This window comes from Microchirus variegatus (assembly GCF_963457635.1).
Source record: "Microchirus variegatus genome assembly, chromosome: 5".
NCBI lineage: Eukaryota > Metazoa > Chordata > Actinopteri > Pleuronectiformes > Soleidae > Microchirus > Microchirus variegatus.
In genome coordinates, this window is record NC_139806.1 from 4,959,430 (window position 1) to 4,978,252 (window position 18,823).

At 42.8% G+C, this 18,823-nt stretch overlaps 3 protein-coding genes across 3 annotated transcripts; 2 read left to right on the plus strand and 1 right to left on the minus strand.

The window, feature by feature from the left end:
- Nucleotides 1–194: 194 nt before the first annotated feature.
- Nucleotides 195–7,210, minus strand: dars2 (aspartyl-tRNA synthetase 2, mitochondrial; the record flags this gene model as incomplete). The annotated part of the gene is made up of 17 exons (XM_083888903.1): nucleotides 195–1,007; nucleotides 1,175–1,250; nucleotides 1,338–1,448; nucleotides 1,546–1,764; nucleotides 2,010–2,162; nucleotides 2,775–2,837; nucleotides 2,923–3,030; nucleotides 3,176–3,355; nucleotides 3,764–3,833; nucleotides 4,021–4,127; nucleotides 4,339–4,385; nucleotides 4,531–4,654; nucleotides 4,749–4,844; nucleotides 5,998–6,099; nucleotides 6,402–6,468; nucleotides 6,652–6,751; nucleotides 7,036–7,210. The coding sequence occupies 17 exons, from the start codon at nucleotides 7,208–7,210 to the stop codon at nucleotides 817–819; spliced, it is 1,989 nt and encodes a 662-aa protein (XP_083745029.1). The 3' UTR covers nucleotides 195–816.
- A 675-nt stretch (nucleotides 7,211–7,885) lies between these two features.
- Nucleotides 7,886–11,098, plus strand: cryz (crystallin, zeta (quinone reductase)). Its single transcript, XM_083889473.1, has 8 exons — nucleotides 7,886–8,077; nucleotides 8,228–8,380; nucleotides 8,462–8,625; nucleotides 9,535–9,586; nucleotides 9,683–9,832; nucleotides 10,298–10,399; nucleotides 10,480–10,575; nucleotides 10,674–11,098. Exons 1-8 carry the CDS (start codon nucleotides 7,964–7,966, stop codon nucleotides 10,833–10,835), a joined length of 993 nt encoding a protein of 330 aa, XP_083745599.1. The 5' UTR covers nucleotides 7,886–7,963; the 3' UTR covers nucleotides 10,836–11,098.
- Nucleotides 11,099–11,881: 783 nt separating this feature from the next.
- lrrc53 (leucine rich repeat containing 53) lies at nucleotides 11,882–16,311 on the plus strand (the record flags this gene model as incomplete). Its single annotated transcript, XM_083888904.1, has 4 exons — nucleotides 11,882–11,922; nucleotides 12,930–13,026; nucleotides 13,234–13,387; nucleotides 14,126–16,311. The coding sequence occupies 4 exons, from the start codon at nucleotides 11,882–11,884 to the stop codon at nucleotides 16,309–16,311; spliced, it is 2,478 nt and encodes an 825-aa protein (XP_083745030.1).
- Between the last annotated feature and the right edge of the window lie 2,512 nt (nucleotides 16,312–18,823).

Below are 18,823 nucleotides of genomic sequence, written 5' to 3' on the forward strand. Positions count from 1 at the left end.
GATCAGCCATATAATGCATTATTATTATTATTATTATTATTATTATTATCTGCCTCAGCCAGTTGGTGGTGCCATCATTATAATGACTTGGCGTCTAAGCAAGTAATGATCATTTTTATTGTTATAATATATCAAACACTGATTATCACATTTTTAAATTGCATAAAATCCACTCATACTGTGGAGGAAAGAAAGGTACAAAGATGACAAATAATCACATGATACAGTAGTTGTTAAAAATGTTCAGCTCTACTCAGTAAATGGAGTTATGAGATGTTACAGAGCCGATCCTTACATACACTCCACGGGCAACATATGTCCTCATCTTACGTGATGTCATTTTGTAAAGCAGCTGTATACATAACAAACAATATCTTGGATTTGGAGTCTGATACAACTCCTATAGTAGAAATGATCTCTAATACATTCTGCATTCTGTTGGCATGAATATGAACATGGCATGATATCTGGTGTGTTTTTCTCTGGATGTCATTCCGTCAGTTTGGATCAGCTCAAAACAGTCATGAAAGTATTGTTTAAATGAAGGGAATGCTCACAGCAATTGTCGTGACAGGAAACGCCATCATCACTGAGACTGGCTGTAATCTGTTTCGCTGAGCTCTGTGTTCATGTCATGGCTTCAATTTCAAAACCAGCTCCTCCCACACGGTCACCTCCTCGAGGAAGCAGAGTTCATCAGCGACTCAGCGTTGTCAGCTCGTCCCCGGCTCCTCGCCATCGTCCTCTTTCCTCTATTGTTACAGAGATTCTCCTTATCCTCTCTAGATTTGTTTGTTTTTTTCTTAAAAAATATGCTCACTTCCCCTCATCTTCTCCTCCTCGATCCGTCGGCCATCTCACAGAGATGTGATAGGACTTCAGCTCCTCCTCGGACACAAAGTCAGGGGCGTGGCTCATGAGGTCATGACCCCGGAATGACTTTGGGAAAGCAATGACGTCACGGATGCTGGCGGCCCCGACCATGATGGAGAGCAGTCGATCCAGACCTAGGAAAGTACGGATGAGTGAGCAAACCATGAAGGAGAATATGAACATTTTTACTTCATTAAATATACAGTTGTAGTTCATGAGCTCATGTCACAGCTGCCTCTTTAATGGAAGAAACAGAGCACATCTTTGATTCTCAGGATACACAATATAGGGATAGCCTCACCCAAAGCAATGCCTCCATGTGGTGGCGCTCCCGAGTCCAGAGCCTCCAGCAGGTGAGAGAGGAGACTGGGATCCTCCTGCAGCAGACACATGTCAAAACTAGTAATGATTTCAAATCTGTAGTTAAAAAAGACCGACCACTGGTTCAGCACACAGCGACTCACATTGAGGATATTCTTCAGGACATAAAGCTGCTCTGAAGCTTTGTGTATACGGATGGATCCTCCTCCAATCTCACAGCCATTCAGTACCAGGTCATAGTGCTGGCCAAGTACCTAGGGTTGTGTCAATGAAGACTATGTTAATTATTTCCATATTTAATTGAACAAAGTTGACATGAAACCATACTTTTGAAAGGTTCTACATGCTTACCTTCTGTGGCTCGGTGTAGAGGAGCTGTGCATGCTCGGGCACTGGAGCAGTAAATGGATGATGGGCTGATTCCAGCTGCTCTGGCTCATCCTCTTTAGGCAAGAAGAGAGGGAAGTCCACGACCCAGAGGAAGTGGAAGGCGGAGAGGTCTCGTGGTGAAGAGCCATGAGACTCCAGGAGCTCTGCACACTGTACGCGAAGGTTACCCAGCAATGGACGCTGTGAGCCGAGAAAGAGCGTAAGAGAAGAACAGGAGATGGAATTAAGTGACAGAAGGAGAAACATGAACATCATGTACTATTCTGTCTGTTTACATGAGCTGCAAATAGGTATTAGATATAGATATTAGATTCATATTCCTGATTCATATACTCTAGATGCCTTTATTTGATTATTGCTTATGTAGAAATGCATTATGTCTGGTTAAAATTGGAATATTAAACACATTTCAGTGATTTTTTTACCACAGTGTGGATGGACGCGGCTGTAATCAGCAGCAGGTCTCCAGGTTTGGCTGCAGTCTGGTTCAGCAGCTCCTCTGTGACAGAGTCAGACAGCAGTTTTCTCAGAGGAGACTTTAACGCTCCATCTGCTCTGACCTGCACCACACTCAGCTCCTTTAGTGGTTAAAAGAAAAGGATGAGAAAGGGAGAAACAAAAATTTAAAAAAAGATTTGAGTCGTTTTTTTTTTTATTCTATAATGAAAGGGAAAAACATTATTCGGCCTTCTCTAAAGTTATCAGCCCCCATTCCTAAGCACAAGCCTAAACAATTCAGGACGGCGCCTGCCGCAACTGTTGTAATCACAGCAAACTTATAGCACTGGCTGTCCAGTCTGTTGTCTGCAGAATTCGTCTCTTCATATTTTCGCTGAGCCTGACCGGAAAGGGGCAGACGACTGATGACGCTGATGCACAGTCCACCCCAAGGTCAGCTCCATGTATCAGCAGAGAAAGCACCTTTAAATATCCTCTGGGACTCACAGGCAGACTGACAGAGGATGCCCAACTGTTAACATACTTGTTTTATGTTCGGCATTGTCTCAGTTCTCCTCAGATCTGACTTGCTTCCAATAAAGCTTTTCAACTTAACTCATCTCTGACTCCAGGAAACTCCATCTTCATCTTCGGTCGACTCACTAAATAATCAAATCTCCGCAACATATAATTTGTTCATTATTGTGTTTTTATTTCTACGTGTGTGCTTTGAAAAGTGAAGATACAGTTACCTGTCCAAACAAAGTCTTGGCTGTTTGTTTCAGTCCGTCCAAGTCTTTCCCCGTGAAAAGTTTCTGTGTTCAGAGAATAAATATATCCCATATGAGCAAACATGTTTTTGTTAGTTTATATTAGCGAAACCTTCTTCTCTCCTCTTACCGCTCCACTGGGGACACAAATTGCTTGAACGGAGCCTCTTGGACGACTGAGAGCTGATCTGAGGAACTCGATGTCTGTGGATAAGAAAAGCTCACTGAGGTCGATGAGCTGGACAAACAGACACGATTCAGTCAGAGAGACAGATACTGTACAGAAAAAAACAGCTTCAGTGGACTCCTGAGCTCATTTTATTCTTCCCTGTTTCATTTTGAGAAAACCGAGTCCTTCAGTCATTTAGGAGACATTTCCTCACCTTCATACTGAATCTAGTGTCAGGCTTGTCCACACCATAGTCCCTCATGGCCTCTTCATATGTCATGGTTTGGAAAGGAACCTCAATCGGACCCGTCTCTGCGGGCCAGGAGTGCTGTAACATGCCCTCCACGAGGGACATGATACCCGCCTGGTCCACGAAAGACATCTCAATGTCCACCTGGGAGATATGATGACAAGATGAATAACTCAGATGACTTTGACTGGGTCTCAAAACACCCAGAGCCATTATCGCATTAAATAATGCCAAAAAACTAGATACTGAGGACTAAATAAAAGTGCAATACTGTCTGTTTTAAAAAAATTATCTTTCATATACAGTTGTTATCTTCTTTAATTTATACTGTGCCTGTTGTCTATTTTCTACCTCAATTTTGTTGTACTTTGCAAATACAATTAAAGATATTCTATTCTATTCTTTATCTATATTCTTATTATGCATTTATTATTATGGCAGCTCAGGTTTCAATCACCATACTGGAAATACTCAATTCTGAGACTAAACTGGAAAATTTCATCATAAACGTGTGTGAGGCGTGTGGGTTCAGTGGTCACGTCTTCATCTTACCTGGGTGAACTCCGGCTGTCGGTCTGGTTTGGAGCCTTCGTCTCTGTAGCACCGAGCCATCTGGAAATACCTGTTGCAGTAACGTTAGAGGGAAATTGTAAGCGTCTCACAATTTAACAATGGATGAAATGAAAACCAACAGCCAAGAACACCCTGTGGATGTTTGATTACATGGAGCAAAGGGAGCCTGACTCTCAGGCTCATTTTCAGTTGCTATACAGACCTTAAACATCCACTGTGCCACGGCCTGTACCCACCTGTCTATACCAGCCACCATCAGCAGCTGTTTAAACTGCTGTGGACTCTGCGGTAGGGAGAAGAACCGGCCCGGCTCTCTGGAAGGAACCAAAAACTCTTTGGCTCCCTGAAACACAGGAGAAAACACTGATAACCTGAGCTCCGACTACAAATAACATGTCACAGTTGTGTTTAAAACTTGAGAGTAAGTAACCAATGTCATCATCTGAGAAATTAGGGGCAAGGAAACTGAGTTTTAAAAGACATCATAGTCAAGTTATTTTTAAGTTTACACTATGAATTTGTAGAAATGAAATAATAATTCAGTAGCTTCTTACCCCTGGTGTTCTTTTAAACAGAGTTGGAGTTTCCACGTCAACAAAACCTACAAAGTAGAGACAAAACACAGTGGTAAAAAAAAACTAAGAGGGGCAAATAAATGCGGGGAACTGCATCACAGTTTTATAATCACATGTGATCAGGGCCTATTGTTTCCAAGCTCCAAAATGATGAAATGTCACTGTTCATACCATGTGCGTTACTGAGGTATTCCCTCATCTTCATCACCATCTGAGATCTCAGTCTCAGGTTCCTCTGCATCTGAGAAGACCTCAGGTCCAGGTAGCGATACTGCATCCTCAAAGACTCGGATTTCTGCTCCGTCAAAAACACCATTAATTATCGACAATAAAACATTATTTGTTTCAGGGGGAAAAAAAGAAGCTGCACTGTAATGTGAGACACTTACTTTGACAAAGTCTTTAATCTCAAAAGGCAGTTGGCAGCACACATTGAAAACCTCCACGTTCTCAGCATGGATTTCTATTTCTCCTGTTGGCATCGTCTGCAGGTGTGAGGACACAAAGAACTCTGTCATTATAAAGTAAGAAATTATTTATTTAAAAAAAAAGCTGTGAAATCAGGACTAAGAAACATCCAGACTGTGAGATGTGGGGAAACTAAGAACTACACCGACATTTCTCTGCATCTTTATGGATGAACAACATGAACTCCTGTTTTCAAGCATTGGGATTTATGATTTAACCAGCACCAAGTTCCACAAATTCATAATTCATTACCTGGAACAAGGCTGCTATTACTTGCTGTCAATAACACTGATGTCCACTCATATGTGCAATATCTTGTATTTTCATCATGTGCTATTGAAGAAGAGTTGAAACAAGTGAAATGTTGAGAAGCAGTTGCTCGTTTCCACAAACCAAGATATGATGTTATATAATATAATAATAATAATCTGACCTGCTTCAGACAAACAGTCAATGTCTACCATCATAGAGACAGTGTGCTACTCTCATCTACAGTCCAACATCAACAATGAGTCTATTGTCAAGCGTGGGCGACAGAGAATCCACTCGATGACGGAGATGAACTCTTTCAACGTCAGCGCTAGAAATTATAAGTAATTTTTATTGTTCATTTAACAAAAGCCATTTAATGGCGTCTTTTATCTCTTGGTTCAGTTCAATGTTTAATCCATTAAAGATAAGAAGAGACTTTATAGCATCGTCAAAGCAGGAAATGCATGGTGATGTCTTCAAGAGAAACAGCATATGTTCAAAATCCTTCCGCTATCAGGTTACTAAACTCTGAAAGTGCTCATTTTGTCTATCTGTCCATTATTTATTTATTTGAATAGATTACCTTATATATCTGTATTAGCAGTATCCATAACCAGTTAATGCCCATTAACCTATAACCTTAATCTAACCACGTTTCAAATCTTAGCCCTAAGCTAGTTCCTCGTAAATGAGTTTCCTCATTTGGTCTCCAGTAGAACGACTGGTCCTGAAAAGGTCACAGCATAGACACAAGGTGAGGACACCGAGCCCCTTTCACTAACCATAGCCGTCACAGCCAAGTGCCTAACCCTAACCCTAACCCTAAAACCAGATCTCAACTCTGAAAAAGCACCTTAAAGTTGTTTGGCTCAGACAAAAATGTCCTCACATAGATGAGTGTTTTTTGGACAGACTCACCTTGTTCTCCTGTCCTGCTGGTCGTCTTCTGACGGTCCCTGTAACCTTGATAACAGACTCAGCTGTGAGATCACACAGCACTGCTTTCACGTGACTCGCAGACTTAAATAAAGAGGAGAGGGGGAGAAAAGAAGGTAGAATTACTGTCATATACATATTTATCTATTTGTTATAGATGTATTGATACAATCATTTGTGTAGGAAATAGTTAAATATGTGTGCAGAGTGAGAGTGTTTAAGGATTGTAGCCAGGGCGTGGAGAGGTGCATTTTTATTATTATTATTATTATTATTATTATTATTAGAGCAGAGTGACAACTGATGAGAGCAGGTAGACACAGAGAAATTCTCATCGCTCAGCTCAACATAAATGCCACAGTGGTATTCGTTTGTCCTGTTCTTACATCTTCTTGAGGAATCAAAATTTGCGTCAGGCCGCAGAAATCTCGCAGGATGACAAAGAGGTCCTGTCTGTTGAAGGCAGGAGAACAAAGATAAAACACGACAGCCTTAAAACAAACATAACGAGCTTACACCTTAAAAAGTACCGACAGCATCACATAGCTGCGGTCTCGTGATCCTCTTAGATCTCAGCTGTCTCTGCCATCGTTTCAAAATGACTAACTCAAGTCTCAGTAGTATTTGCTGTGATACCTGAGATACTGCACCCAACCACACAGAGTGACTGTGTCGCCCACATGATGTGACCTCAGCTCTCCACAGGTGTGACTCCTGAACGACCAGCTACTCGAACCTGAGAATATAATAATGGTGGAAATAAAAAGAAAAAATGTACAACACAAAAACAAAACTGTAATCCACAGTATTTGTGCACAGTATATTTGGACCACACATCCAGCATCCGGACATATTCTGGATGTTTGTTTGAGGACCCCAAAAAAGTATCCCTTGACCCATCTGTAGGTCCAGAGCCAGTGTTTGGGAATCACTAATGTAGCAGACTAAACTAATCATAACTTATAATAACTATTAGAACATAACGATGTCTGTTGTTATGTTTTGTTGTTGTTGTTGTACCTGAGGTAGAAGTAGACTGCGGTCTGCAAACAGAGTATGAGCCGCTCACGTGTCTGACACCAGCTCGTCCTTGACCCGAGGCGGAAGCAGAGCTGCTGCGGCAGCAGACGGCGTGAGTTCCTCTGAGGCCAATATTCAACAGCCTCTGGACAAACAGCCTGCTCTTTGTAGACATCGTTTAATCACACACACGCAGGGCTGAGGTTTGAAGCTCACGCCGTCATGAATGAACGGTGCCAGGAAGAGGCGTGCCCCGCTGCTCACGCCGGGTCGCGACGACACTAGCCGACACTCATAAACACATGTAAACACACCGGTAAGAGTGACAGAAAGCTCCGCTGTCACGTCATGTTGCCAAACTCCGTCACTTGTGTGCGATAAATGTCTCCCACGACTCTACTCATGTACACGGACTGTCTTTACATCACACATTAGCTCAATGCTACTGCTCTCATTTTCTTCGAGTCATCCTGTTAGCGGTTGGCAAACGATGTGATCGCGCACCAGCGCCACCAAACGGTTAGGAATGTAAGTGCAATTCATTTCTCTACAGCGGTCTGTTCTGTTATCTTCACACACAAGCTCACATCGCCCCCTGCTGCTCAATGAGTGTCACTGTTTTGCTAATGTCACTTTAATACTAGTTATTAGTGTTATGAGTTTTTAGATCAGCGAGTGACCTTATGTGACTATATTTTTGTCCATCTATATAACTAGCTAGCTAGCTAGATATCGCTAGCTAGCTAGATAACTAGCTAACCTTTAATGTCCTGTTCGGGGTAAGGTTGTTACGCCCCCGGTCCACTTGGTGTCGCTGTCGCACTTGTGAACAGACTGCGTGGCGCTCAGACGGAGGTTGGTTGGTTTTCGATGTTTACGTGACGTGAGGCTCGTCCAAGTAGCATTAAAAGCGGGAACTAACTGACTCATGTTATTTAGCAGCAGGTTAATGATGAGAGCCATCCGAGTGAGTGAGTATGGACCCCCGTCAGTCCTCAAACTGTGTGCCGATGTCCCTGTCCCGCAGCCTGGACCGCGACAGGTGAGAGAAGAAGAAGAAGAAGTTTTGACAGCTGCTACTTGTAAAACATGGATAAAACAAGATATATGTGTGGTTGGATATGAGTTAAACAGGTGTGTTCCTCATATAAAGTGGCATTGAAGTGTGTGTCTGTGCTGTGCTGTCCTGTAGGTGTTGATCCGCGTCCACGCCTGCGGTGTGAACCCTGTGGAGACTTACATCCGTGCAGGGACGTACAGTCGCACGGCTCCGCTGCCGTACACACCGGGCACAGATGTAGCCGGGGTGGTGGAGACTGTTGGAGAAGGAGTGACTGCAGTCAAGGTTTGAAGAAGAAAAACAACATGACAGAATGAATTGTTGTGTATATACAGTGAGTGTGATGTTTTATTTTTGTCTTTCCAGGCAGGAGACCGTGTCTTCGCCACAGGCTCAGAGTCTGGTGGTTACGCGGAGTTCACTGTAGCAGCGGGCGACTGTGTTCACAAACTGCCGGACACCTTAGATTACGCACAGGGTGCAGCCATCGGGATCCCCTACTTTACTGCCTACAGAGCTCTGATTCACAAGTGAGTTTGGTGATGTATGAACAGGCAGTGGTTAAAGCCCAATTTAAACTCCTGCGTAGTGCTTTACGTAGGTTACGTAGGTTACGGAGACCCCTCTACGTCGCTGGAGAGTCTGTCGGAGAGCCCCTGCGTCGTCTCCGGCTGCACGAAATATGTCTGTCACTCCATGCAAAACTATATGTCATATCTTAATACACTAACCACATGTTTAGACTCTAAATGGCTAATTTCTCGCCTCAAATTATCTTTCGGGGGACAGAAAAATATGTATTTCAGGTGAGAAACGGCCACTGTTACAATGTTATTCAGCTACAACAACGACAGTCTTTTCTCTCGGACGCCATTGCTCAATGTAGCCCGAAGCACAACGACTTTTGCGTACGCATTGCCGTTGTGCTTCAGGCTACATTGAGCAATGTTGTCCGAGAGAGAACTTGTTTCAGCGGAAATTAGCCATTTGGAGTCTAGACATGTGATGTGTGTATTAAGATATGACGTATTTATAGTTTGCCAGCGACGTTGCGCCTCCGTTGTCCCTTGACGGATTGCCGGACACTAAAAAAACATCTCGTGCAGCCGGAGACGACGGAGAGGGGTCTCCAGCGACGTAGACGGGTCTCCGTAACCTACGTAGGGCACTTTACGCAGGAGTATACTGTGGCCTTAACGTGGCCTCAAAATGCACACAAAATGTGGACAATATACTATATCAGTCTTGTATATGAAGGGATACTTGAGTAAAAGTACAAGTGTCTTACCAGAAAATGACTTTGGTAGAAGTTGAAGTCACTTTTTTATAATATTACTTATGTAAAAGTGTTAAAGTATATTACATTTACTGTACTTTTCTATCTGATATAAAATGTACTTAAGTTTTAGAAGTAAACGTCTATGAATGTTGGATTACAGAGCTCATTCCAAGGCTGGAGAAACTGTCCTCATACATGGAGCCAGTGGAGGGGTAAAGAAAAAAAAATCTGATTTAACCACCTAAAAATATTAACGTAATCTACTTAATCTAAACTACAGTACATTCTAATTCCGTGTGTGTGTGTAGGTGGGTGTGGCAGTGTGCCAGTTGTCCCGTGCTCTCGGTCTCCGGGTGTTGGGGACAGCGGGGACGCCTGAGGGCATGAAGCTGGTCCTGGACAACGGCGCTCACATGGCCTTTAATCACAGAGAGGAGGGATACACTGATAAAATCATGGTAAAACACACACACACACACACAGTCTGTAAACAACGGGAACATTTATGGAAACACTTGGGTTTAAATTTAAAGGTGCCATACGTAAGAATGTGGTCAAAAACAGTTACTACATTCAAAATACCGAGGTCTTTTAGGTTTCGTTTTCTGGCGTAACTGGCAACCCGTGGTTGCTCGGCACCTGAGACACTACTGACTGCAATGATTGCTAGACGGCGGTCGGTGGCGCCACATGACGCCAAAACATGATTTCAAAACATAAACATGATTTGCAGCCTGCAAATTATTTTTTTTTATGCAAATATTTTGTATGTACTTTTGTTGTTGGTTTGTTATATGAACATTATTCCTGAGTCTCTGTGACATATTAGGAGGATTTTATGGCCAGTTGCTTTAGATTTATTACATAATGCACCTTTATGTTATCAGTCTTTACTGTGTACTATCTGTGTGTGTGTGTTTCAGGAGGCCACAGAGGGCAAAGGTGTAGACGTGATCGTGGAGATGCTGTCAAATGTCAATCTGAGCAAAGATCTCCAGATGCTGGCCTTTGGCGGGCGTGTCATGGTCAGTTCCACTGCAGCTTTCCATCATCTGCGTGCACATCTGGACAGTTTCTCCACACACTTTCATCTCTTCCTCTTCAGGTCGTTGGCTGCCGAGGCAACATTGAGATCAACCCCAGGGACACCATGGCTAAAGAGAGCAGCATCGTGGGAGTGGTTCTTTTCTTTGCTACGCCGGTAAACAACACATCGTCACGTTTCTGAGATTAATTCGATGTATCAATCTGCAGGGAAAATCTGTATTAATTCAACATTTCCCTGTGTAAATGCCTCAGGAGGAGAAGAAGGAGTGCGCAGCGTTTCTCTACGCAGGAATGGAGGCCGGGTGGCTGCGTCCAGTCGTCGGGCCCCGGTATGCGCTCGCCGAGGCCGCCCAGGCTCACCATGACATCATCGAGTCACGCGGAGCTTCTGGGAAGATCGTCCTGACCATGTGACGCCGCGGCGCGTCGGGAGGATTTGCATGAGATTTTATCAAAATATCAAAGATAATGTGAGGTGACGGGGTCAGCGTTGCCTGGGATGGATCTGATCACTTTTTTTTTTCACGCCAAAATAAATCCATATACAGTATATTATGTGTCTTGGGCAGCGACTTATTAATAAAGCAGTCCTTTGCTGCATATCCTCACTTCTCTCTCATCTCTTGTCTTTTGCTAAAAATATGTCCTGTCAATAAAGACTTCATTTTAAAAAATCATTTCAATATACAATATATTTTTATTAAAAAGGCAATATTATTCTTATATGCTGGGAGAAGATGTGAAAAAGCAGTGTTGGGCAAAAGGAATTTGAGCAGGGCCGTAAATAAGGATTTGTAAGTTACAAAAAATGGTTACAAATGTCTTATTTTGTCCCACAAACCAAAAATATTGTTTCTCAAAAAGAGGAAGTGGTTTTCACCACAGCTGTAAAACAATCCACAATACTGATTATTTGCTTTAATTGTGAAAATAGTAATACAATTTGTAATAAAAATGGACTTCTCATCGCAGGCCTGTCTGTTTGTTGTTGTTTTCTCGTTACCACGTGTGATAAAAGATTCAGTCTGTTGCTAATTACAGGTTTTTGTTTGTGTAGCTTAGCGTCAAAGATGAGTCACTGTAATTATTCAATAATAAAGGCTCCATCCTAATGTTGTATTTTAGTGTTTTTACAACAATCTTTTCAGGGTGGGAGCTACACACACCATACATTCAAAGTAAATACACAATTTTTTAGCTTTTATTTTGATTTTAAAGTGTTGAAATAATACTGAATATAAAGGAGTTCATTTAAGTGTGTGTGTGTGTGTGTGTCTCAGGTGACACACACCTGCACTGAGCATGCTCCAAACATGACCCGGTAACCTAAGCCTGAGTTAAATATCCACAGCACCTGCTACGACGCTAGAGCAACCAGTGAAATGATGTGAGTTTGAACTCCTCTAACATCGAGACAAAACTAACATTCATATGGATTAATAACCAGGGTGGAGTGTACCATGTCCCTCGTGGGGGTGGACCTTTGGGCGAGGAGCAACGGGTGAGCAATGGGTTTTCCTCTCAGTGATCTGTTTAGTTCAGAAGTGAGAGTGTGGAGGATCAGAAAACAGACCATAGTTACCATAGGAACCGTGACATGTGGATTAATTTCATATGGAGGGAAAAGTTAGTGAAGGTAAAGGAGATTTTAATCCAGCTAAACAAAGCCTGTAGAGCATTGGTTCTCAACGTGCGGCCCGGGGGCCAATGGCGGCCCGCATAAGCATTTCTGGCGGCCCGCAATGCATTACAGTTGATGGTTTTAATCCAGGAGCGACTAAGCTTGTAAAATGTTTATTGGACATTACTGGATACAGACCAATAAGTGTAAACAGTACAACTGTATTTACTATGTCATCAAATTTTGGATGACATAGTGACACAGTATAGTATGACGTTTTTGTCAAATTTTGGCATTTAAATTTTTTCCCAAAAAAAATTCACATTTTGCACGATATAGTTTAGTATGACGTTATTGTCAAATTTTGGACGCAATTTCTTTATTTTTTTTTTAAATGTTAAATTTGGGACAGCATATTATGTCATTTTTGTCAAATTTTGGACCAAATTTTTCTTTGAAAAAAATTGTCAAATTTGCGACGACATAGTATTGTACAATGTTTTTGTAAAATTTTGGACCAAAAACTTTTTTCCCAAAAAATTGTCACATTTTGGACAACATAGTATAGTATGACGTTTTTGTCAAATTTTGGACCGAATTTTGTTTTGTTTAAAAAAAAAAGATTTTTTTTGAAAAAAAATGTCAAATTGGGACGACATAGTATTGTACAACGTTTTTGTCAAATTTTGGACCAAAAAATGTTTTCAAAAAAATGGTCACATTTTGGACAACGTAGTATAGTATGTTGGTTTTGTCAAATTTTGGACACCATAGTTATTACAAATGGGATTTCTTTCAGGTTTTTTTTCCCTTTGGTGGCCCTCAGTCCAATGTTGGGTTCCTAAATTGGCCCTCAGGTATCAAAACTTTGAGAACCCCTGCTTTAGAGTAAATAATGAAAAGCTGAGCATCAGAAAACAGACAGAGAACAAACCAACACTGACTGAAGCAGAGACTAAATACAGCAGGGACAATCAGACACAGGTGAGACACATCAGGGTGGGGCAGACAATCAACAGCAAAGACAGGACAGGAAGCAAAACTGCACAACTGGACTGCAAAATAAAACTGGAAGCAACCGGAAACAAATCTTGTGTGAATCATGTGTCTCAGAAACCATATTATAGGTTACATTTGGAATAACTGCCTGGTCTTTCATGACACAGGTTCCTCTGACATCTTTGATCGCAGCTCGGTCGTAACCATGACGCAGGAACTGACCGAGACAAACCCCGTCCCACCCAATCTGGACACCGAGCTGCAGACGGCGACTGTGTGACGCAGTGTGTGATGCCACGGTCGTACGTCCGCGACCTGGCCATCGCTGCAGTCATCTGCTTTACTGGTGAGAACGATTTCAAGATTTGTTGAAGAAACAACACTCTTTGGTCAGTCACTTTTTGTCTTGAATCGATTTGTTCTCAGCCACAGACACAAACCTAACCCTAAACCTAATGCCCTTTGTGACCCTCCCAGTTATCTGGGCTTGGGTCTGACACAAGGAGTACACTGGATAAGGCCCCTCCCTGTGGCTGGGGAAACATCCAAATAACTAGTTTGTGCCAAACTGACCTAAAATAAAACCAAAACAACATCATTTTGGCAGGAACTGCACTGTTCTAATCCATGTAGCCACCAGCATAGATTACACAATCTCTGCGGCAATATTTTAAGACAATTGACGATTTTGGAATCCTGCAGACCTGCGATAATGTCTGCATTATGTGTCAGATATAATCTACCTGTCAAGTTCTGTTTCGCAGATTTGTTTCCTGCCACCATGATGGTGTAAACACACTGAGAAATGCTTTGCTAGTTTAGATGGGGACCATAAATATGTTCCACAAAGTGGGGAACATAGGACCTTTTTTGGGAAAAACGGGGAACATAGGTACGACCCCGTTTAGATGTTAGCGTTTACAGTTTTACAAGCTAACTAGCTTGTACATCAATGTATGTAAGTCAAGGAAACCTAACTTTCACTCTGGTGTTACTTTTGCGGTTTTGATTTCATGCTAAAACTGTGGATAAGTGTGCATGTCCAACCAGTATTTGAAGCCATTCCTCTCTTGTTGGCCTCCAGGTGGCGTTGGCTTAACTTTGCTGGCAGTCCTGATTTACTATCGGGTGTCCCAAAGGAAGAAACAAAGAGAACGAGAACGACTGAAGGAGGAAGACGAAAGAAGCGCTGCAGTAATCGGGAACCACGTCGGCCACCTCGATCCTCGTGCGAAGAGGGACGTTTTTTTGCAAACGAGTGGCAAGCAACAATTTGAAGGCAAAGCCGTGATGATGGACACGAGGGTGGAGAACCACGGTGGCCATTTTAGGCCCAGAACGGAGGAGGACGGCAGCCATTTTAGGTGCTCGGAGTGTGCGGTCAAACAACAGAGAGGGGAGGGGCCTAATCAGATGAGATGGAGCAACGGGATAAACAGAGCGATGGAGGTAGAGGAGGAAATGGAGAGGAGGAGAATGAGGATTGTGACAGAGGAAGAGAAGAGGAAACCAAGGACTCACAAAGGAATCCTCAGCATGGACGTTCCTGACAGGTTTCTTACTCCTGGCAACTCCAACTCTGTCTCTTATCCGGGGAGAGAAGCCTTCAACGAGAGACCAGAGATTCAACCGGCTTTTAAAACGGACGCTTCAGACACCGTCAGGACTGAACATAAGACATTCCACTGTGAGAGCTGCCACAGGACCTACAGAGCACCAGAGCAGACCATGAGACCAGGGAGGAATCACACCTACATGAGAGACTCTGAACACAGAATGACTGACAGGGAGAGAAGCATTTACCACAAACAGCTCGACATGATGATGACGGCGAACAGAGACTTCAGAAGAGAATCAAGAAAAAATGTAACATTTGATCTGGAAGGTCTGAGAAACCTCGAACAAGGACATGTGCAAGGCGAGGACCACGGGGAGGAGAAGACGAGGAGCTCCAGACACAAGGAGAAAGGGAGAAAGAAGAAGCAACTGAAGGCGAAACTAAACTTGAGTCCTCTGCGGAAAAACAAAGTCCACCCGAAAAGGAAACACGAGCAGGGACACGGCACGAAGAAAAGTAAGGAGAATCGACGGGATGGAGAAGAAAGAGAAGCAAAGGAAGGGAGAACAAAGTCCAGCAAGAAAACAAAGGAAAGCAGTGAGAAAACTAAGAAATCGACAGACTCAAAAAAAGAGGATAAAGATGGAAACGAGCAGGAAACGACTTCAAAAAGTGAGCGAGGTGCGCAAGAAGAAACGGCACCTGCCCAGGAAGAGAACACAAATCCAGGTAACACCAACAGTGCCGAGCAGCAGACCCTTTCTTCTGCCACCGGACAAGGACACACTGTGCAGGCTGGGACTATTCAGTATCAGGGCGCTGGAATGGTTCTGAGGAACCACGCGGCCAACCTTTCTCTGCTGGGCTCAAACGCCTCGCGGTTGACCGGCAGCAGCCTCTCACTTCAAGGCGGTAACATGCTACTCAACAGCGTGGCTTCAGGATCCAGATCAGTTGCCCCTGGCATAGCAATCAGTGGACCCAACCTGGCCTCAAGTGGTGTCCTGGGTGGTTTTGGTAGACAACCTGGCGCTGGCATCATCTCCCCTGCTTCATCTCTTCTGGCTAATGTGGCGCATGCTAACTCACTACAACCAAGTGGCATGCAAGTTGGGGGGCTTTCCACAGCCTTAGCTGCAAACCCAGGTATTATTCCTTCACCCAGCAACCAAAGCCAGCTGACTCCAGACAGTTCTGCTGTTGTAGCTCCACAAATGAATGGTCCAGCACAGGGATCAGGCCTTCAGAAAGGGGAAGGTCCACATCAAACACCTGCAGAATCCCAAGCCCCCCAGACCAAGAACAGCCTCCCCATGCAGACTCAGGCACCTCAAAGTAAAGAGGGTTCGTCTGGGGTAACCAATCAGGTGCTGGGTTTGGTGACTCCAGTGGAAAATTTGTCGGCCAACAATGGCCAAACTGGGACTGGGAAGGTACCAGATGGTTCTTCCCTAAATGGGGGCAATGGGGGACCAGTTGTGGGAGCGTTTGGAGACAGTATGGAGGTAGCAAATCAGATATCAGGATCAGGTGTTTCTGTATCTGCACAGAGTGGACCTTCAACAGGTGGCGCCGATGGAACGACTGCACTCCTGCAGCAGGAGTACGTGTCAGAGGAGGGAGCCTCCTCGCCAAGGAGAAAACTGAGGCTGGTCCTTCCTGAGAAAACATCCAGTCGAGAACCGACAGCACTGGAGAGGAAAATCCGTTAGCATCTCACGCTACTAAGTTGTGCTCTCGCAGGTTAAAATCAATTAAAATCTATATGTTACACTGTAACTAAATGTATTTGTAATATTTGGGGTGTTTTACATACATTTGATGTGATTTTACTTTTATAATTTAAAGACTTTTTTTTTTTAAAGATGTGTGACCTCATTTCTTATTGAATGAACCAATTATCTTGCACAATTCGCACTTTGTGTCGTAGCTTGACCTCTGGTTCCCTTTAACAGCCTCGTCTGAAGTGCATTAGTCAGTCGCTGCTGGGTTGGATTTCAGATTTGACTCAGAGACGGCAGTTCTCAGTGTGTTGAGTTTCACTGGTTACACTGATGACCTCTAAGTGATGACGACAGCCGGTTAAGTTTACCTAGTAACAAAAAATACAAGACAGGAAGACGATAACAAATTCATATTCAAAACCAAGGATGAAATAAAGGCCAATTCTTATTTCTTTTAGACCCAATAAGACACAGAGCCTAATCCACACCAATCACTAACCAAACAAAAACGGAATGAGTAACTGACCGAGCCACTGATAAGAAGCTAGAGTTAGCGTCTGTTAATCACGAGGTACAAACACATTAGCCGGAGGTTTAAGTTAACCATTAAACTTACAAGCTGCTCATTATCAAACCACAGTCGCTGACGGTCCAATCAGGGATGACGTAGTATGACAACTGAACTATACCCTCACTGTTGGTTACCGAATCTAAATATCTATAAATAAGGTTTTAAAAGACTCATAGATATATATTTAATGCATCTTTTGGTTGATTATCATACATGTATTTGCCATTTACAGTTTTAATTTCAATCTCAAATCTCACTGTTTAATAACACACTACTCTTGCACTGCCCCCTAGTGGGCATTAGTGATATTGCAGACGGGTCTCAAACAGGTACACACAAATCAATTAAATTTGCCATTTTATTAACAAAAAAACTGTATTACTAAGTCTACAAGACTTGCTGCTTATAAATATGACATATGGATGCTACATGGTGGTCTCAGTTAGAGCCAAAATGGCGACCGTGATTATTTTTAACTTAATGTTACGTTATATTTAATAAGCTAAAATGCAGATTTACAGTGTAGATGTACCCTCTGAAGATGTGGAAGCTCTGACAACAGTGGACCTTCAAGTGAAGACAAAAACAAGCACGAGCTGCAGGTCCTTGTTATTGCCACCAGGGGGCAGTGTGCATCCACTGATCCAGAGTGGATACACAGGCAGGTTTTTTTTGTGTTTTTTTTTTTTTGAAGCAAGCTGTAGTGGAGATTCATGGGATATAAAATGAATGGCTCTTTGTTGAGATGAGGTGTAATTAAAGAGGAGAAATACGCAATCTGTCTCATACAACTGTGCTGTGTGTGTGTGTGTGTGTGTGTGTGTGTGTGTGTGTGTGTGTGTGTGTGTGTGTGTGTGTGTGTGTGTGTGTGTGTGTGTGTGTGTGTGTGTGTGTGTGTGTGTGTGTGAGGGAAAGAAGAAATGATAAATATTACATTCTCTACAGAGACTTATTGAAAATCAAAGGTAAATGTCGTTACTGAGGTAAACGCTCACAGATTTACAGTGTGGATTAACACAAATTAAGTGTCTTGCTCATATATTTGACTGTAACAAAACACAATCCCACCGTTGTTGTTGTTGTTGTTTTTTAACCACACAATCCAACGCTGAGCCACAGACATCCAATAACCTGAACACCGCACACGTTTGCCTCATGGTCTTTAAGTGGCTTTGGTTAAACATGTTTGTAAAACTACTCTACTTTGAACTCTGGTTTTGGTCTCCACCACTTCTCAAGGAAAATATGAATAATTACAAGCGTTCATATGCAAAAACAACCACAGTGTATATGGATAAAAAGCTGTTGAGATATCGACGGGATGTTTTCTGACAACAGGAATAGCCGCTAAGTGACATGATGAGATGGTGCAGTAACGGTCACAGAAGGTCAGAGGTCACAGAGGTGGTGGTCATTAAATAGTGTGATCTGGGATTTTCTACATTTAAATATGCATACATATCATGTGACCTCTGGCGCCCCCCTGAGGTTGGTAACTAGAAGACGGATGTTTATTAGGGCTGAACGATTTTTTAAAATAAACCTCTTATTGTGTTTTTTTTTTTTGCTAAATGAGAGCGAATGAATGGTCATTTTAACATAATTCTCTTATATTTCAACTGAATCACATATTTGTTCAGTCTGTCGGGACAATATTTTATCTAGAATGAATATAGCAGTATAGCTGTATTGCGATGACTCTCGTGACTGTAGTTTATACACATTTGCGCGAGGACGTATCCGGTTCTATTTGCAGGTTGTTTGCAGCGATGTTACAAACACTTTCTCCTTGAGCAGACGTGACGTGAACTCCCGCAAAAAACAACAACAACAACAACATATTTTCCCCACACATCAAAGGCATTTGTTTTTGCAATTACAGCTGAACCAACACGACTTAAACGCAAAGGGCCGAGGCCGAGGCACGCG

What these genes read in the sequence shown, in the direction of transcription:
- cryz (XM_083889473.1), top strand. Translation starts at nt 7,964, where the DNA reads ATGTTATTTAGCAGCAGGTTAATGATGAGAGCCATCCGAGTGAGTGAG. An exon ending in CGCAGCCTGGACCGCGACAG is followed by an intron (nt 8,078 to 8,227) that starts GTGAGAGAAGAA and finishes GCTGTCCTGTAG; the next exon opens with GTGTTGATCCGCGTCCACGC. An exon ending in GATACACTGATAAAATCATG is followed by an intron (nt 9,833 to 10,297) that starts GTAAAACACACA and finishes TGTGTGTTTCAG; the next exon opens with GAGGCCACAGAGGGCAAAGG.